This window comes from Canis lupus, chromosome 14 (assembly GCF_003254725.2).
Source record: "Canis lupus dingo isolate Sandy chromosome 14, ASM325472v2, whole genome shotgun sequence".
Classification (NCBI taxonomy): domain Eukaryota; kingdom Metazoa; phylum Chordata; class Mammalia; order Carnivora; family Canidae; genus Canis; species Canis lupus.
The window spans coordinates 3,019,064-3,040,331 of NC_064256.1; the positions used below are offsets into that span (position 1 = coordinate 3,019,064).

The 21,268-nt window shown below is 44.3% G+C and overlaps 1 protein-coding gene across 8 annotated transcripts in view; it reads right to left on the reverse strand.

Annotated features, from left to right (window-relative positions):
* Window positions 1–1,992, reverse strand: part of LRGUK (leucine rich repeats and guanylate kinase domain containing) — a 113,641-nt gene extending 111,649 nt beyond the window's left edge. For all 8 annotated transcript variants that reach the window (XM_025471704.3, XM_049093457.1, XM_025471706.3 and 5 more), the window contains exon 1: window positions 1,679–1,992. In XM_025471704.3, coding sequence (XP_025327489.1) covers window positions 1,679–1,975 — 297 coding nt within the window. In that variant the 5' untranslated portion in view covers window positions 1,976–1,992. The remainder of the gene's footprint in view (window positions 1–1,678) is intronic.
* Window positions 1,993–21,268: the final 19,276 nt, after the last annotated feature.

The window sequence follows — 21,268 nt, forward strand, 5'->3', positions numbered from 1 at the left end:
CTACGGTTTTGTATTTGTCACTGTTAAGGGTAGCGAAGTAAACCAACAAACCACAAACAACATAATAATTTTCTATCGTCCACTTTAAGAAAAACGAATGTGTAAGTAGCCCACATAGAAGGAAGTAGAAAATAAAGTCAAGATAGGAGCTAAGGGTGGAAAAATGGGCCAGGGGTGCCTGGGTGGCTCAGTGGTTGAGCATCTGCCTTCCGCTCAGGGCTGATCCTCACATGGAGCCTGCTTCTCCCTCTGCCTATGTCTCTGCCTCTCTCTGGGTCTCTCATGAATAAATAAATAAATTTTTTTAAATGGGACAAATATTGAAAGTGGACAAAAGAAGAGAACCTAAGGGGAAAAAAGAGTGTAGGTGGTTAATGGGGTGAATACGAAGAAAGAGGACAAATGAGGGGACGGAGTTTGTGAAAGAGAAAAGGAATAAGAAAAACAAACAAAAAAAAAGTTTGGCCTCAAAGAGAAGAGAGGACTAGGAAAATGCTCCGAGATGTAGAGCGGGGAAGCCAGAATATCACAGAAAGGGGGGTGGGAGGTGTACCGGAAACATTCTATTTCTCGGTATTCTATCTACTTGAGAAAAGAGTTGGCAGCACTTTATACTACGAAGGAAGAGGAAAGGGGACAGAAACCCTAAAGAAAAACTATATTGATTCGGAGTTTCCTGGCAGCCAAGTCAGAGGAAAACCTGACAGTTTAGTGAAAGGAAGCAAATCAATTTATGTTTTTGAAGAAAAGCAAACAATATATTAGAAGCCAAGGGAAGCAAGTGGTAAGTGGTGGAAAGGGACCAGAAAAAAAGCCTTCTCCAAACCAAAAAACAAACAGACCAGGCAGTGGTGTACAAAAGTAAGAGGCTCAAGATGAGTGTAGGAAAGAAGCAGAAGTGGGTGATGTTTAGAAGAGGTGCTGCAGAAAAGAGAATTTATACTTGATGTGAAGGCAAAGCCACACCTCAGGCAATACAGGTGGGGAAGTAAGAAACCTTCCCCTGCGCAAACAGCCCCACAGTGAGGGGCTGCAGGGGTGAGGCATCGCACACCCCGCGGAAGGAAGACCTTAGACTTGTTAGTCACTTGGTCAGCCTTCATCGGATTATCTCCGGAGAGTCATCGCCACCACCACCCCCAGGAAGGAGGAAGAAGGGGCCCGACGGGGGAGTACTTCGCAGTCGCGCAGAAGCACGGCTGTGGAAAGCCAAGGGGGACAAACGTTATATGGCCTCATTCACTTGGGGAATATAAAAAATAGTGAAAGGGAATAAAGGGGAAAGGAGAGAAGATGAGTGGGAAATATCAGAGAGGGAGACAGAACATGAAGACTCCTGACTCTGGGAAACGAACTAGGGGTGGTGGAAGGGGAGGAGGGCGGGGGTGGGGGTGACTGGGTGGCGGGCACTGGGGCGGCACTTGACGGGGTGAGCGCTGGGGGTTATGCTATATGTTGGCAAATCGAACTCCGATTAAAAAACAAAGAAAGAAAGAAAAAGAGCAAGCCAAGGCTCTGACTCCCCGTAGGAAGCGGTGGAAACTTTCAGAGGGACGCTCTGTAGCTGGACCGCCAGGCGCCAGGGTGCAGGGACCAACGAGGGGACTACGAGGGCCCGGCCCGAGGGCTGCGGCGGGGCGCGCGGGGGGCGAGCGCACGGGGCCGGGGCAAGGCACACCTCCAAATTCAGCATCTCGGACTCTGAGGACTCCTCGGACTCCGCCTCGCCCTCGCAGTCGTCCCCGTATTCCTCTCCGCCCGCGTCCGACTCCCGAGAGCGGTGAATGAGCTGCTGGAGCAGGTAGGAGGAGGCTTTGTGGAAAGTACCTTCCGGCCTCTGCCCCATGGGAAAGGAAGACCTGCAAGACTGACGCTCTTTTTCTGAGCGCAGCAGCGTGGACCGGCCTCCGGCTCGTGCGCGGCTCTGCAGAGAGGAAGGCCTCGGCCCCGGGGGATCGCTCCCGGCGGCCGCCATCTTGTTTGTCGCGGTTGCCTAGGAGACGCCGCAAGGGCTTGTGGGCCGCAGCCCCGCCCCGCCCGCGGCCCGGTGACTGTCCGCGGGGCCGCTGGCTCCGGACCTTTTCTTCCTCTCCGACCCGACTCGTCGGGCTGCCTCCCCGCGCCCCGTTTTAGTTGGTGGCATCGCTGCTCCCGCCGCGAGCCCCCCCGCGAGCCCCCCCGCGAGCCCCCCGTCCCCTGCTGCCCTCGCGGGGGCGCCGCGGGCTGGGGCTGGCGAGGGTCGCGCGTCTCTGGTGCCGACACTTCAAAGCGGGCGGGCGGGCGGGCGGCCGCGCCCTGTTAGGAGACCGCGTGGTGCCTAAGTGGAAGGGAGGGCACGGCCCCGTCCTTGTTATTTAATTGTGGACAATAAAGAGAGGCTACCGGACGGGGACACTTCCCCCCTGAAGTGATAAGCCATGTCCTTGGGGAGAAAAACAGGCCGTGGTCCGACAATCCAAACCGAGAAAAAACGATCGTGCAATTGACACTGCACCTGAGAGCCTCCGAAAAGCTATTAGCACCCCATAAGTAATTGTACTAGTCAAGTGACCTGCATTGGTAATTATGTTTATCTTGTTGCATAGGTTCTCTGTGCAGTTTCATAAAATACTCTTGCAAGATGACAAAGCATGATTTTACGCTGGGGTGATTTTATGTGACCCAAATCCCATAGCCTTGAGCTCCACAAAGTAGGCTATGGGAAAAGCAGAATGAAAATTATAGCAACTATCACTGCCATAGTGACGACAATAGAGATCCCTGCAGGGAAGTCGCCCTCGTCCTCCTGCCCTTACAGGGCCTTTTCTCCATGCTTCAGTGATAGCAGTTGCAAATACGAAATGATCCTGTCAATGGCTGTCAGGGGAGAAGAAGAAAGAACCCTCATGGACACCATCCATTGACTATTATCTTTTTCAGGGCTTGAGGGACCGTTAAAACTGACATAAAGCTTTCAGCATTACCTTCCTTCATTATCTTGCTAGTCATAAATGTAAAGGCCACAATGAAAATACCTCTTTTTGCTTGGCTCATCTTGCTACTTGCTTATGTCTTTTTCCAGGGGGTAGAGACTCCTCCAAGGGGTTTTTCCTCATCGTCACCCCCAAAGGATCTGGCTCTCGCTAACTGACATAGGGAAGAAGGGGGCACAAAGTATAAAAATGGAAACCCGGTGTGGTTTTGGTTTCTTAAAATAATCAGTGTTTCTAGCAAAGCAGGTTTGCCAATGTCAATCTATTGAAGACAGTGTCTTAAGACAAAGTTAGGACCTGTCAGTAATTTTCAAAAAGTTAAAAGCATGATTCTCATATAAAAATGGAATAAAACACTGGAATAAAACAAAAATTAATAAAACATTAATCAACTCATTAATTAATGAGAGAACCAGTAAGATGTTAATGGGGTATTTATAGTCTAAAGAAAGGCATTGGGAAATAAGTTCACTCAGTTAAAGGAAAAAAACTGGTTAAAACCCTACAGGACATTAAATGAACTATAGCCTCTAGAGTTATGTATTTCTTTTTTATTTTAAGATTTATTTATTTATTAGAAAGAGCACATGTGGCAGAGGTGGAGGGAAAGGGAGACAAGAATACTGCCTGCTGAGAGTGGAGCCAGACACAGGCTCAGTCTCACCACCCTGAGACCATGGCCTGAGCCGAAATCCAGTCTGATGCTTAACCGACCGAGCCATCCGGGTGCCACTGGACCTATGTATTTCTAAATGCTTTCTTTTCACCTTCACAATTGCCCTTTGTCTAACCCCATTTGACAGATGAGGTCACTGAGGCCTAGAGAAGTTAAATAACTGGCCCAAATTCAAAGGGTGATGCTGAAATCCAAACCCAGAGTGACCAGTTCCAGTCTGCCTTCAACTACTGTTTCTGCAGATGGAAAATGTGAGTCAAGATAAAGCTGTACACGAGGTCCCAGGAAAGAAAAACATTTATCAGTTCATATTAAGTATAAATAAGGGAATTCACTCAGAGAATGACCCTTTCATATTAGAATCATAGCATGTCAGAACTAGAAAGAACTTAAAAGCTTATCTTAGCGAATTTTCCCTTTTACAGGAGAAGAAACTGATGGTCCACCAGAGACAATCACTTCCCCCAGATCACCCAATTTGTTAGCGGCTGAGCAGGGATTAAGTTTCAGCCTCTCCCTGCTCAGTCTTTGCTCTTGCTGCTTCACCAAAATATTATTTACCCTTACTCTTGACTTTTTGTGTGGAACAGGGGTCTCCCCCAATCTGGAGCCAGCATGCTAATGTAATTGACCATGGAAAGAAAATGGTTAAGCATCTCCCTTCAGCTCAGGTCATGATCTCCAGGTCTCTAGGATCCAGCCCTATATCCGGCTCCAGCTCAGTGGGGAGTCTGCCTCTCCCTTTGCCTCTTATCCTCTCCCTGCTTGTGCTTTGCTTCCCCAACCCCAATCTTAAATGCATAAATAGAAAATCTTTAAAAAAAAAAAAAAAAGGCAGGGACCAACCCTGTATTTCTCATAATTGGGGAGAGTACCTTCCTAGGAGTGTAGGATTCTCTGGGCAAAGCAAAGAATGTGTGCCTCCATCCCCTTCATGTACCTATATCCCAATTGTGTGCAAGGAAAAATAGTGGGACAGTGCTTCTTAGGTATGTTGAAACGGCAGCACCTTGAATTTGTGATATTTTTTAATGGAATATTTAAATTTTTACAAAATATGAAATGGGAGAACAGATAGGCCATAGAAGGCACCATAATAACAATGAAAACATAACCACTACTAGTGTTTATGGGTACTTACTAATGTGCCAGGCACCCTTATAAGTGATTTACATATATCAATTAATTTCATCCCTCTAAGCACCCTACAAAATAGAGATTAAAATTATCCTCATATTACAGGTGAGTAATATAGGCATAGAGAGGTTATAACCCACTAAACGTACTTTGTCACATAGTGGCAAAGCTGAGACTCTGAGAGAGCTTGGTTTCCCAGCCCACATCCTTGATCAAATCACTGTACTTCATGGGACGCCTGGCTGGCTCAGTGGGGAGAGCATGTGACTCTTGATCTCAGTGTTGGGAATTCAAGCCCCATGTTGGGTGTAGAGATTACTCAAAGAAATAAATTTTAAAAAGAAAACAAAACACTGTACTTCCACTCAACTACTTTAGTAAAAGTTCATGAGGAGGGATGGTACGGACTGGACTGATTTTTTATTCCCCTCCTCCCCTCAAGTTCATATGTTGAAATGTAATCCCCAGTGTGATGGTATAAGGAGGTGGGACCTCTCAGAACTGATTAGGTCCTAAGGCTGGAGTTCTCAGGAATGGGATTACAAGAAGCCAGAGAGCTAGCTCCCTCTTTCTGCCGAGTGAGGATACAGGGGAGGGGGAGAGTTTGCGAGCTGGCAGGTCTTCACCAGAACCTGAACCTGGCGCCATGATCTTGTACTTCCAGCCGCCTCCAGAACTAGGAGAAGTAAATTTCTCTTGTCTGTAAATCACCTGGTTTACAGTACTCTGTTATAGCAGCCCAAACTAAGACAGTGGAGACCCTTAAAGTTGAGATAATTTAATGCATTAACATTGTACCTTTTTTGTTTTGTTAGCCCTTTCTATGAAGAAGAGATGATTCTTCATAAGGAAGTTCATTATCTAATAACAGGCTAGTGGGACTATAGACCTTAAGCAAATAATTATAAAATTAAACATTTAATTTCAATGGCCATAAAGGCTAAAGAGGGAAAATACAGGAGTCATGAGAACCTAACCTGGGGCCTTGACACAATATTGTGTGGAAGGATCCTTCACAATGTTAAGACAGACACTTTGAGCCTCACAATTAGGTTGGGGAAAAATAGTACAAAAATGAGGGACTTCATTTGTTATCTTTGCAGAAATGAACTACATCCAGATTATGGTGGTAGAAATTCATTGGGCTGGTAGGACCTGATAAAATCTAGGCAGGACTTGACTGAGTCAAATAATATGTGTTCCAAGTAGATATCAAAGGGGTTTGGGGGGGTGCCCCCCAAATAGGTACTCCCTATCAAATACTGCCATGGAGACCAAAAATAAAGACTACAGTCTAGGAGGAGGCGATCTCAAAAGCTCCCAGGCAGAGGCAGAAAAATCAAGCCAATGAAAAAATGTTTGAAAAGGAACTGCAAGCATCAGGTCATGAGTAAAATCTGAACAGAGGACCCAGGAAAGGATCATTTCTAGTTCTAATTCATATCTGAATTTCTAGTTCAGATAACCTTTGAAGACAGAACGGTGGATTTCATCAGGATGGTCACGATCACTTAAGATCAAAATGAGTAAAATGTTAAAATGATGACCAAAGGGACAGTATGCAATCTTTTGGAAGAAGCCATGAGGACTTGAGAATGTTATACTAGGACATTCAAAAGAAGATCAAAGAAGACCAAGAGGTTGGGACACCTGGGTGGCTCAGCCACTTGAGTGTTGAGCGTCTGCCCTTGGCTCAGGGTGTGATCCTGGGGTTCTGGGATCGAGTCCTACATCGGACTCCCTGTGGGGAGCCTGCTTCTCCCTCTGCTTATGTCTCTGCATCTCTCTCTGGGTCTCTCATGAATAAATAATTTTTTAAAAAAAGAGTGTCCAGGAGGAATTCAGAAAGAAATGTCAGGGGGAGTAGAAAGGAAAGAGGGTTTGAGGGACATCTCAATGGCAGTGAATAATCAAAGAGAAGGAAGAGCAAAGAAGACAGGTAATGAACTGTATGAGAAACCCCACCACAAGCCCTATACTTCAAAAATCACAATATTCTTCATGTAGTGAAGAACCAGCTTGAAAGAGTGGTGCTCTATGGAAGAGCAGGCTCTGGGGGAGAGCACAGGAAACAGCCAGGTAACCAATACCACTGATCTCACAACCCGTGTAAGAGGGGCCTGTCTCAGGCACTAAGTACAGGAAAGGTAACTCTTGATCTCTTTCGTCAAGGGATTTGCATGATAGTTGGGCAACAGGATAGAGAGATTTTAAAAAGGAATTAAAAGTACAGTCCCTGGAGCGTATTATGCTGAGTGAACTAAGTCAATCAGAAAAGGACAAACATAATATGGTCTCATTCATTTGGGGAATATAAAAATTAGTGAAACGGAATAAAGGCAACAGCTCTACCTGCCCATGAGTCCTGTCCCCATGCTTTAATAAAACCACCATTTTGCACCAAAAACAAACGAACAAACAAGGGAATAAAGGGAAAGGAGAGAAAATGAGTGAAAATATCAGTGAGGGTGACAGAACATGAGAGACACCTAACTCTGGGAAATGAACGAGGGGTAGTGAATGGGGAGGTGAGCAGGGGGTTGGGGTGACTGGATGATGGGCACTGAGGGGGGCATTTGGTGGGATGAGCACTGGGTGTTATGCTATATGTTGGCAAATGGAACTCCAATAAAAAATTTAAAAAACATAAACTTATGACAGTAAACAAACAAACAAACAAACAAAAGTACAGTCCCACCTGACAGATGTGGAGGTAATGTTTTGGGTCCTCAGGAAGGGACCCAGTTGGAGGCAGGTAAAGGTCACTCCTTCCCTTTGCCACTGTGGGCAGAGGCTCACTCCTCCCGGCCATCAAGCAGTCCAGTCCATGGGAGGTGTAGGTTGAGATAAACTCTGTGTCCCCAGAGAGGGCTGCTCAGAAGCGTCACCGATGATTTAGGAGGTGAAATGAGGCCTTCAAGGATGAAAGAGACACGGGAAGAGGAGAGTGGGGAGTCGAGCAATGGGAAGTAGCCTCAACTGAGGCAAGGAGGCTGGCCTGGATGTGTTTCAGGAAGAGGCTCTGAGAAGTAATGGATATGGAAATAAAACCTGCTCACCGAAAGTGGGGAGGAAGGGAGGGGACCACCTTCCTTGAAGAAGAGGGTGTGCATGAAGGAGCTGGTGAAAGGCCCTCGTGTCAAAATATCTCAGAATCTAGGGGATGACAGTAAAGAAAAAGAGGAGAAGAGATGGGCCTCGTAGGAGAGGCTGACAGCCGGGAGGAGAAGGCAGGAGCCTAAAAGTCTTGGTTTCACACCCACATTCAAAGGCCATTACCCGCAGATGCTGCTTTCCCACAGAGTGACCACGGGCGCTGTTGGTCCTGCGTTCGGTCTGTTTTGGGCACTGTACACGATTAACGTCAGCGCCTTGGGGCCAAACTTCCTCCGTTACCCGTCTCCACAGAGGGTCTCCCACTCTCCACCTCGCTTCCTTGCAAATGTGCCTTGCACCTAAGCTTTATAAAAAGTGCTTTATAAACATGTATTGACTACTCAAAAGCTTAGCTTTGTGGTGATTATACCGCAGGCCGCTGCTGCTTCATTCCTCCTGGGTGGAATGACATCTGCGCAGATGAGTGTTCAGAATTAAATTAGCAGGATGCCTGTCCCAGAAAAGAGTACCTGGACTCCGAGGCTGCCAAAGAAATCAAAAGACACAAACCAGAATTCCCGGATTCAAAGGATCTAATAAGGGAGTCCTTTAGAGTTAGACCTGGGATCTAACCCAGGCCAGACCTAATGCCTACCTCCCAAGGTTACAGGGAGAATTAAATTAGGGGAATGTGAAATTGAGGGCTTCCGTGTGGTAGATGGCAAATACAGCCTTGGATCCTTCTTGTTCCCCCTCACCCCTTGCAATGGGACCTTAGCCCCTCCCATTAAGAGGCAGAGCCTAATTCTCCACTCTGAGTCTGGGTTTGGCCAGGAGACTTGCTTTGGCCCACAGAACAGTAGCAAATGTGACAACAGCAGAGACCCAAAAGTGCTTGGGTGTTGGGCTATTTTTTCTTGCTGCTCCTAGGAACGCCGTAATCATCCTGGAAAGAAGCCAGGACCAGCCTGCGGGATGATGAGAGGTGGGTCTAGTTCCCTGGGGCTTTGGCCAGCTGCCTCCCATTCCCAGAGAGGTCAGTAAAGCCAGCCTAGCTCATCCAACACCAGTCAACCTGCCAACTAACTCAAGATTTCTGAGGAAACCCAGCAAAAACCAGGTGAGCACACACCAGACCAGAAGAACTGTTCAGTCAACCCAAAGAATCATGAGCTAAATAAATGGTTGTTTTAAGCCACTAAGATCTGGGATGGTCTGAAGGGCAGCACAAGTGAATTTCTACAAATAGTGCCTGGGTTGCTACAGTCCCACCGAACTGGTTAGTAACACATTGACGTTAGCATCTTTATCTTCTGACTTTCATTCAAGTGATTATTTTCATATTGGCCTTTGCCACTGTCAGTATTAGCTTCCACCATAAATCAATCTTTGCTGCTATCAAGGCCAAAAAAAATAAGCTCCAAACCTTTCCAATAATGCAGACATATTAGGGTTTTCCAAAGAAATAGAACCAATAGGAGATCTATATGAAATAAGAAATTGACTCACATGATTATGGAGGCTAGAAATCCCAAGATCTGAAGTTGGCAAGCTGGAGTCCTGAGGGAGCCAATGGTATAAATTTCAGGCCAAGAGGAGAGGAAGACAGATGTCTCAGCTCAACAGTCAGACAAGCAGAGTTCCCTCTTTCTCGGTCTTCTTATTCTATTCTTCAATTTTGATTGTAGGAGACCCCCCCCCCTTTATTAGGGAGGGCAGCTGGCTTTACTCGGTCTTCTATTGATTCAAATGTTAATCGTACTCAGAAACACTCACAAATAAATGCATCCACAATAACGTTTGACCAAATGTTTGGGCACCTCGTGGCCCGTCAGGTTGGCACATAAAATTAACCATCACAGGAGGTAACACTTATGAGTGGTTTTTAAGTAAGGGACAGAAACAAAGTCCTCTGGGATCTGTGAAAGGAAAAGAACAAATCTCCCACCTTTTCCCATCATTGTACCAGTGGCCCTGTCCTGCCAAGTGAGCTTCGTGGATGCCCTGAACATGATCCTCCATTTCGTGCACCACTGCCTGGTGGAGCATGCTTGAGTTCCTTAGGTCTGTGACGATGCAAGCCACTAAGAGTATTAAGAAGTCCAGGGCGTATGTAGAAATAATAGTAAGAATAATGATGATAAAAAATGAAAAAGCCACACTTACATGAGAAATACAAGTAGACAAGAGGTAGCTCTAGAATTCTATTCCTTTCAAATGAAACATTACATATTCCAAAATGGAGAAAGGATGATAAAGAGAGAAATCATACCTGGAGTCATGTCACAGGGCCTTTTCGGACCCATGGGACGCTGGCCACCTACATATCTGGAGAACAAAAATCAGTAACCATCAGAAGACTAGGACGGAATCCTGACCTTTGGCCTCTCTGCCCTTAGATACCCAGGTGAGCAAATCTGTGTTTGGATTATTTATCTGCTTTGTCAACAGTCTTGCAGATACAAAAAGCTCTGAATATGCATAAGTATTTTCATTATAAATAAATAGAGGCTTAGGGTATTTTCCAAAGTTCATTAATTATTGAGGTCCCCTCAAGCAGCTCTTGCTCTGTCATGTTATGATTTTTGTTCCTGACCAAATCAAGTTACTAAAGAGTCCATCTTGATTGTGAATTCATTCAGGAAGTGATTTATGGCTTTTATAAAATTCTTTGACATAAAAATAATGTTGGAAAAACTTGATTTTTTAACAATTTAGGTGCTGGGTTCTCCATACTACATTTTTTATTTTTAAAAAATGTGGCAAAGTACACATAAAATTCATCATTATAACCATTTATATGTGTATATACAGTTTAGTGACATTAGGTATATTCACAGTCACCACCATCCATCCTCAGAACTCTTTTTACCGTGCAAAACTGACTCTGTATCCATCAAACAATAACTCCCCATTTTCCCTTCACCCCAGCCCCTGGAAATTACCATTTTATCTTCTGTCTCTATGACTTTGACTGGTCCAAGTACTTCATATAAGTAGAATAATAGAATATATGACTTTTGGTGACCAGTTTATCTTAGTTAGCATAATGTCCTTGAAGTTTATCCATGTTGTAGCTTGTGTAAAATTTTTCTTAAGTCTGAATAACATTCCATGTACATGCCACATTGTGCTTATCCATTTATCTGTCAGTGGACTTTTGGGCTGCTTCCATCTTTTGGCTATTATGAATAATGCTGCTCTGAACATGGATGTGTGTAGACTCTGCTTTCATTTCTTTTGCATATACACTTAGAAGTGGAATTACTGGATCAGATGATAATTTTTTTTTAATTTTTAAGGGTTTTATTTTATAGAGAGAGTGAAAGAGAGAAGGAACAAAGGGAGTGGCAGAGGGAGAGGGAGAAGCAGACTTCCTGCTGGGCAGGGAGTCCAACATGGGGCTCCATCCTGGGACTCCAGCATCATGACCTGAGCCAAAGGCAGGTGCTTAACCAATTGAGCCACCCAGGCACCCTTCTATTTTTAAATTTTTAATGAACTGCCATACTGTTTTCCATAGCAGCTGCATCATTTTACCTTCCTACTAACAGTGCACAAGGGCGCCAATTTCTCCACATCCTTACTAATTCTTGCTACTTTTGGGGTTTTGTTTGTTTTGCTTTGGTTTTGGAGAGTAGTCATCCCAATAGGTGTGAACTTGTATCTCCTTGTGGTTTGGGTTTGCATTTCTCTAATGATTAGTGATGTTGAGCATCTTTTCATGTGTTTATTGGCCACTTGTAGATCTTCTTTGAGCAATATCTATCAGTCCTTTCCCTATTTTTAAATCGAGTTGCTTGGGTTTTGTTGTTGAGTTGTAGAAGTTCTTTATATATTCTGGATACTAATCTTTCACCAGATATATGATCTGCAAATATTTTACTCATTCCATGGGTTGCATTTTCACTCTGTTGATTGTGTTCTTTGATGTTTTAAATTTTTATTTAGTCCAATTTATCTATTTGTACTTTTGTTGCCTATGCCTTTGGTACCACATCTGAGAAATGACTGTCATAGCAAATGTCTTGAAGTTTTTCTCCTATGTTTTCTTCTGACAGGTTTATAGCTTTTCCTCTTATGTTTAGGTCTTTGATCCATTTTGAGTTAACTTCTCTATATGGTGTAAGGCAAGGTCCAACTTTATTCTTTTGCTTATGGACATCCAGTTTCCTCAACATTATTTGTTGAAAATATACTACTACTTTTTTTTAACATTTAAAATTATCAAAAGAAACAAGGATTGTCTCTTTAGGCAGAGAGTATTACCACTGTACAAGATGGGACTAATTATAGGGCAGGCACTACCAACCACATGACCAATAATACTAATTTAATAATTTATAAGGCATAGGCACTGGGTAGTCTCCATTTTTCCCCTGCCCCCTCCGTTCCCTTCAAGTCTCCATAGCCCTGGAGGGGTTGATCCCTTCAGAGGACATCATCTGGCTTCCTTGCCTTGCCTTTTGTCTTTTAATTGGTTTTGGCCAATGGGGGGACAGGTGAGAGAATAGTCAGAGTTTCCTCTATACCCCCTCATGCCTCTGTAACTATTGCTCCTTGTCTGGAGGCCCCGTTTCATAACTTCAGGTCTTTTCAGGCTCTGGAATATTGTTTGCTTCTTTTGATCCTTCAATTCCTGCTTCAGCTAGGCCCTGGGTATCTCAACATCCTTTGGTGATTTCCTTAACTCCACTCACACCTCTGTAAAAAGTCTCTTTATTAATTCTCTTCAGAACCCTAACCAAGTGGACCTAATATTTCCTGCTGAGTCCCTCACTGATATGAATGATAAGTGAATATGAAGACAGAAGACAGCCTTTTTTTTTTTTTTGAGACCATGTATGTACACAGAGGGAAGGGGGCAGAAGGAGGAAAGTCTTAAGCAGAGCCTGAGCCTGCACTAGGTGCAGAGCCTGACCGGGGCTTGATCTCAAGATCCTAAGATCATGACCTGAGATGAAACCAATAGTCGGTCACTCAAACAACTGTGCCACCCAGGCACTCCAAAGATAGCCTTTCTTAAGTAACTAGTGAAGCTACTTAGTCTAGTGAGATATTCACCATGGTATTTACATCCTGTTTAGAAGTTGCAGGTTGAGGGAGGGGTGGGTTTTTTTGAGGAATTTTTCCTTTTTTTTTTTGGATGCCAAGGAATTAGGAAAGAAGGGAAGGGAGATTCTGAAGCTTTCTTTTTTGTTTTTAAAGCCAAGATTTCAGGGATCCCTGGGTGGCTCAGCGGTTTAGCACCTACTTTTGGACCAGGGCGTGATCCTGGAGTCCCAGGATCACGTCCCACATCAGGTTCCCTGCATGGAGCCTGCTTCTCTCTCTGCCTGTGTCCCGCCACCCCCCAGCCCCCGTGTGTCTCTCATGAATAAATAAATAAATCATAAATAAATAAATAAAGCCAAGATTTCAAAGGGAAAACAATTTTAAAAACTAACACCCCTGCCGAGTACTAAAGATAGCTATTATAAGCAGACTAGTAGGATTTTTATTTTATTTTATTTTATTTTATTTTATTTTATTTTATTTTATTATTTTATTTTATTTATTTTAGTTAGAATCAGATGTTTATTTAAAAATCTGATCCACTAACTTAGCGTTTTCCACCAACTCAGGTTGTGGAAACCTTCACAGGGCTTCACAATCTTTTGCTTAGGCAGCAGCCATTGCTGTCTTTTTAGACGCTTGCTTAGCCTTTTTTGCTTCCTTGGCAGCCCTGATGGCCTGTTCTCATTGCGCCTTCCTAACTTCAGGTTTCTGATTCCTCTTGGCCATTATATCGGCACGAGATGGCCCAGGGATGGCCCTCTGGACTTTGCACGGCGGGTTCTTTTCTTTTGAATTTCTTCCGACTGTCCCTTTCTGTGCTTTCTCTGTAGAGGACAGTCCAGTTTATCTGCCGAGGGTTCCTCTTGGAAAGGAAGGCCGACTCGCATTTTGTGTTAAGAAACTGGAAAAAAAAAAAAAAGAAAGAAACTGGAAAACCTTCCTGTCCGTACCTGGCGTAGGGCCTGCCGTGTCCGGGGTAAATCTTGCACCCACTGAAACTGCACAGCTCGACCTTCGTGGCTGCGGCGGCCGGGAAGAAGGAAAGATGGTGAAGAGGACGGATTTTATACTACTAGCAAATTAGAGCAGCCAAAAGGGTTCCTCCAGTCTCCTCAAACCCAGTCAGATAAACGTTGTTTATCTACCACTCAGCCATGAAGATGCATTTACTATTTGGGCATAAGAGGTAAACCCAGGGCTGGATTACAGTAAACAGTAATTTCTATCAAAAGTTAATGAGAGAGCTGGCTTGAATCTGGAAGTACCCAAGTATCCTATTTCTTTTCATCTTGATCCTTTAGTCACATCTTAAAGGAATTACCTCCCCCCTCGGCTCATTTCTCTTCTATGCATTTGAACCTAACTAAAGGGCAAACTCAATCCACACCCAGACCTGCCTCGTTAATCTGTGTCTGGAAGGGACATCTGTCATGTAGCTGGACATGAATTGAATCATTCTGTAAACTACACCCAGAATGTTGTACCCTAGGGGTGAATCCTGGGAAACCTCCTGGCTACCCCCATTGCTGATTCAATCCATAAGAAAATGCTTCTGTGCTTATAAATATCCCCAACCACCTCCTGGCAGCAAGTTTCAGAATAGCAGGCTTATATTGCAGAAGGAAATAATCTAGTGCTCTACTTGTGGTGGGATATTGTGTAAACCCAACCTCTTCTGATGATGACAGTCATCATAATTCATAAGGTTACATGGCTAATTCCTAATCCTCTGCCATCTCAAAAATTACCCTTAACATTTAAAAGAAGTAAATGAATATGGATCACAGTTAAAAATATAGAGAGATCTTCTCCATGTCCAATTGGCTCATACTTATTCCCGGACTAGGAGGCCGGGACAGAGAGGTTCCGAATTTGATTCACATCTCCCCATTCAACCATTTCTCAAAGAAACTGCAAGTCTTCTTAGATAAATCCTAAACAATATTTTATATTTTCATTATGCTTGTTTTTAAAAATGAAAGTAAAAAGACAAAGTATTTTTCACCCTGGCAATAAACCTGCACAGGCAGAGAATTAGATGTCAGAATCTTTAGTGGCAGCCACATTATTTAGCTGATGAATTAATAGGAATTTGTGGAAGAGGAGGCAGGATTTAAAGTCGAAGCTGAATAACAATTAGGTCTTAGTGTCATTAAAATTCTACTTTCAGCTGCTACTAATTTTCTTTCTGACCACAAAAGACATTAGTTTTTCTGAGTAAGGAGGAAAAAGATCTATATTGTTTTACAACACTACCCACTGAAGAGGCTGCCACTGTAGGAAGAGGTTGCCATTTAAACCGGATAGACAGAAATAGATGAACAGAAGGGGGGAAGATTGGGGGAAAAAAGAATGCACTGGGGTGCATGTGAGGATCTTGAAGGCATGAACAAATTCAGTGGTAGGAAAACAGACAAGGAAATGTAAGAAGAAATAGCAGAGGCCAGCATCTGAATATCAGATGTCCATTATTTAGAGGAAGATCAGGTGTTTTGAAAGGGAAAGTTGGGGGTGTCACGCAAGACCAAAGACAAGTCAACGTAACTCCAAATGACAGTACAGTTTTTGGTTTTAAGACTTTAGCAAATTTTCATCATTGAGATACTAGTTGGTATTTGGAACTCACTTGGGGGGCAGTACTTAGATTCACAGCACTGATTATGTTTTACCACCCTCTCCCACCCCAAACAAATGTTAGTCTACTACCAGCATCACCAGGAGTACCCACCCACTTGATTCCTGGTTAGAAATAATTAATGTGGAACCTGAATGCATATCACCATGAAGCAGGTCCATTTGTGTATTGAGAGCTAAAGAGCACCAGCCTTTTACTTATATGGTAAACTATAGAATCTGAGCTGTGGACTGTTGAGACTATGATTCTGAGCCCAATCATTCAAAAATGGAATCATAAAAGGTGAGGAAACATTACAGCATGAGGAATATGTGGAAATCCAAAACAAGATTGCCAAACCTCAAGACTGGAAAGCAAATCTGATAAACACATAGCCTCTGGAGAAGAGCAGCACATTAAAAAAAAAAAAAAAAAAAAAAAAAAGCTGGTTTCTTAAATTTTGAGCTATTCTTACAGAGGAACAAGAATTCCATCTCAAGGAGCAGCAATTAAAAAGAGCTGCCAAGAGAGGTTGAGATAAGAAAGGAATGACACAGCAGGAAGATGGCAGCCCTTATAAACTGAAATGTGGGTCAGAGCCTCAGCCCTTCTTAGCCTTCCTAATGGTTCCTCCGAGGGCAGTTCTGTTAACTTCATAGCCATCCCTTAAAGATGAAAATGAACATCCCAATGACCTCATCACAGCACTAAAAGGGGTCACATTTTAGTTAGAAAATGGCAGTCTCTCTTTACAATTTACATACTAAACAGAAGCTTCTAGATTCCCGGAATTTCCCTTAGGGAGACAAAATAAATAAGGAAAGGCGCCTGTGATAACCCAGGGTCTAGTTGGAGAAGCTGAACTAAGTACAGATGATTCATAAAGATGGGTGGCTTTTGTAATACAATGTGAGAGATGCTAATGATGGAACAAGGACCAAGTGGTAAGGGAAGGCAGGAGGCTGTGGCTAACAGAGCCCATTAGGAACCCATCCTTTCTCCCCATCATGGACTAGGGTGCAAGTGCAATATCGAGTCCTAGTGAGGAGAGAAGGGGCATGCCAATGTTTTCTCTTTTGTTTGGATCCTTTAATTTGCTAGACTGGCTCTCGGTGCCTCCCATCCTCAATATTTATGAAAAAATACCTTATTGTACTTATTTTCTCAGAAGACTCTGTGGAATTGTAAAGCATTTCATAGGTTTCCCCTGAAAACAAATCTAGGATGTCAACTCCCCAGCAACTGAATAAGCAGCTGGCCTACCCAGCATTGCTATCATTTCTAATACAGATGTAGAGATTTCATGAGAAAGGTACCTGGTAAATGGCAGGCACTATTCTAGGGTTTTTTTTTTTTTAATACTTTCTTAATATTCACAACAGTAGGAACTATTATCCCATTTTGCAAACCAGAAGACAAGAGTTAGGGGGTTAGGTGACTTGACTTGCCTAAGAGTACATGAGCCAATAGGTAAGTAGCCCAGCAAAAAATATAAACCCAGGTCTTCTTGATGTGGGAAACAGGCAAAAGAATAATTAAATTTCCTTACAACTTGCAGCCCATTCATAAGCCCTTACAACAGGCAGAGTGACATCCCTCTTGGAACTCCCCTGCCTTGGTGTTAATACTTCGCTAAGGGCCAAAGGCAATTTTAGCCCAATCTGCAGGATCCTGTGAATCTACTTCAACATATAAAGATTCCTTTGGAAACTTCCTTTATCTCTACCCATCCCACCCCCTCCTAGATACAGGTTGGCAATCATCCCCCAAGCATATGTCCCACAATATACATCTGAAGGGTCTCATGACTGAGTTTTTACTTAACACTAATAAATGACCTTTTTCTAACAATAGCTAGTCCCCTGGAAACCTTGTTTCCAGAATACCTGGGAGATTTACACTATTCCTAGCCCCCTCCCAACTTGAAAGTATATAATGGGCCACTCCTCAAGACCCCAGTGAAGCTCTTTCTGCCCACAGGTCCTGCCCCGTGCTTCTAAAACACCACCTTTTTGACTAAAGACGTCTCAAGAATTCCTTTTTGGCCGTTGGCTCTGAACCCTCACGACTTTCCTACATCAAGCTGATCCCAGAGCCTATTTGCATTTTCTTTCTTTCTTTTTTTTTTTAAAGATTTTATTTATTTATTCATAGACACACAGAAAGAGAGAGAGGCAGAGACACAGGCAGAGGGAGAAGCAGGCTCCACGCAGGGAGCTGGATGTGGGACTCGATCCCGGGTCTCCAGGATCATGCCCCAGGCTGCAGGCGGCGCCAAACCGCTGCGCCACTGGGGCTGCCCCTATTTGCTCTTTCTACTGCATTCTGCGCATCCCACAGAAACCTGAAATATAGCCCAGTACGAAAGAAATCTCTTAGAAGAAAAAAGCTGAGGCTTCACTAGTTTAACAAGTAGAGTTAAAACACTGGGTCATGAAAATACTCAAGCTGGAGCACATCACTAACATCTTTAGACCTAACATCTACTACCCCCCAACCTCCACTCCATTCCTCCATCCTCACAGCCCTTGGACCTCCTCAGGAAGTCTACCTACAAGCAGACTGGTGCTCTTCCTGAGGCCTGGCCCCATCCGGAGAAGGCCTTGTTGATTGATTGCTTTCAATCAAGCAGAGTGCCCCATTCCTTGCGATTGGCATAGTGTGTTCGCAGGAAGCTCATCTGGCCAATGGTATGTCTCCACTGAAGGAGTTGCTGGGAGTGTGTTCCCACTTAGGAAAAAACCCCACAGTTTCAGAGGCAGAGATGGTCTCTTCTTGCATGGTTTGGGGACACTCCCACATAAGCCTCTTGGAACTGGGTCAGCATAAAATCGTCAGCCTTTGTAGTCAGTGGGATGGGGTCAGAGGGAGCCTGGTTTCTGAAAAATAGCTGCCTTCTGCCTAGCTCAGGGGCCATCTTGGGTCTTTCATCACTTGCCTTGATCATGGGAACCATTCTTGGATGTTTCCAATGGTTAACTGGTTATTTGAGTTAGTTTGCCTTTTTTGGGTAGAATCTGGAGCAGTTAATCACCTCATATTAATTGCTTTTGTAATTTATAGAGTCTTCTCTGTGAAATGCAGAGCAATTTCGCAGAAACCATAGGAAACTTCTTTCCCCTCATTCCCTTATAAGATCAAACAGGTATCTGTCAACAAAGGGCAGTCTTCCCTGTCAGAGCTCTTTAATGTGATAATGAGATAATGCAGGTCTCTGATTTCTCCTGGGCTTCTCAAGGGTCTGCAGACTTGCACCCCCGCCTGCACCTCTTCTCCCACTTCATCGCCTCAGCAGCCACCTCCCACCTCTCTCTTAAATGCAAATGAATTTCTCCACACCCTCCCTGTTCTTTACACTCTTAACCCTTTCTACCTTATAACTGCATGCTTACAGGACACCCCGGATCTTTATCCTTACATTCAGTTCAACAAATGCTTATGGAGTGCCTCTGGGAGCGAAGCGCTGTGATAAACCAAGCGCCAGAAAGACCTGAGTGAAGTCCCTGCTCTCAGTTAGTGGGGAGAGCCAAGGCTGAGGAAAGTAAGCACAAAGTACAAAGCGGCTCCCCTGTGTGACCGGCTGATGCAGAAAGGGCAGGTGGAACGGGGTGTAAGCAGACGCAGACGGGAGGGACCGGGCAAAAGAAGGCTGGTCAGCCTCTCCAGCCCCACATCCAGTTTGCAGATCAAGCTATGGGACTGATTACAGAGGAAAGATGCTTCCAGGGCATCTTCCACTTCAGCCTTTCTGTGATCTTTCTTGCTCTGCCCATTAACCCTTTCTGTGCATCTCTGCCTTTTCTCTCAAATGAGGAGCTCTCTTCAACTACTTTAAACGACATACTATTCTGATTACCATTACCTGCAGCTCCCCTTGTCCCTAAGTTGGCTATTTCCTGGGACCTTCTAAGGCTGAGCAGTGAGGCCGAGTCAGCTCCAAGATGTCAAGAAAGGCCTCGTTGTTCAGCCCGTGGGGACAAGAGTTCAGTAGGAGAGATGGCCAAGGCTTTCCAGGGTAGCAGGTAGCTGGCTTAACCTCCTTCTATGGATAATATTCCCTGCCCAGCTTCACTGCTGTGCTCAGAGGGACAGGATGAGGGGAGGTTGGTAGGGTGGGTTCAATGACCCACATGCCTTGATCAGGATGGGAGAGTCTTGGCACATCACACGGGCTGCATCTGGGCAACACGTTCACTGCTAAAGCCAAGGAAATCCACTAAGTACCACTATTTATAGGGTTGGCCTCTGTTCTTGTGTTGCTCAGAACTAAAGGGACATTAATACTGAAAATGAAGGCTTCTTACTGGTCGCACGTAACTAGCTGTTACTGGCAGCACATATGTGAGAGGGTACAGAGCTTCTTTTATCTCCAGTTTTCTCACTGAAGGCTAGGAGTAATGAACACACTGCCTGGGTTCCATGTGAGAATTTCACAGACTAATGTAGATGTAGCCCCTTACGCAGTATGCTGCATAGAGGCAGCCCTTCGTGGAGGTAGTTCTCATCCATCCCCACCATGTCCCTTTCCTAAACGTTTCCTTGAGATTCTACTTGGGCCTTAGTACAAAATAATATTTGGAAACTGAGTCCTGTGGCCAACCTTTAAACAACAGAAAGTGCCATATAATTTTGAAGATATTTCTAGCAAATTCATGGGCCTCAAATTTCCAAGTAAGGAAAAATCATCTCTTTTGAAAATGATGTTGGAACCCCTCAGCTGATGTGGATGACTAGCTTAGCAAGGGCGAAGTCCCCCAGGTTCAGGTCACAGTGCGACCCTGTGGCCACATGTGGCTGCAGAACCCTTGAAACGCGCCTGGTGTAAACTGAAATGTACTGAGAGCATAAACAGACGTTGGATTTTGAATCCTTCATACCACAAAATCCCTAAAATGCCTCAAAAAATTAGATACTAATTGTATGCTGACAAGGTAATATTTTGGACATCACGGGTTAAATATTTTATCAAAATAGATTTGATTACAATGAACTTCACCTGTTTCTTTTTACCTTTTTTTTAAAAAGATTTTATTTATTTATTCATGAGAGAGAGAGAGAGGCAGAGACACAGGCAGAGGGAGAAGCAGGCCCCATGCAGGGAGCTTAATATGGGACTCGATCCTGGGACCCCAGGATAACACCTTGGGCTGAAGGCAGGTGCCAAACCACTGAGCCAGCTGGGAATCCCTTTACTTTTTTTTTTTTTTTCATGTAGCTGTTAGCAGTTATGTAATTGGGGCTCACATTCTGTGTTTACTGGATGGTGATGAGGTAGTAAGTAGTTTTGGCGACAAGCCACCGTGTGAGGTCTTCATCACTTTTACTTGGCTGAATAAGTCTTGGTGATGAGATTGTAGGGGATATTGTGGTGAGGCCTAAGAAATGTATTTATTTATTGATTTATTGATTTATTTATTTTTGTTTATTTATTTTTTGCCACACATGACTTTATTTGAGAAGCCCCAGGCACAGCTCAGACACGCCAAGAACACAGAGGGGAAAGCAGAGCATCGGGGGCAGCTCCAGCGCACTCCCCGCCCCGTCCAAGTCCTTTAAGAGCGCGGAGAGCTGCAGCTCAGGCTCCATGGGCCCTGCCCCTGCTCCCTGCGCTGGAGAACAGGTTTGGGCCTGCCAAAGAGCCCCCTCCAGCTGGGCCCCTAGGCTAGTCACAGACATCTCGGCAGTGAGGGGGCGGGCCCCACTTGTACCTGGCTT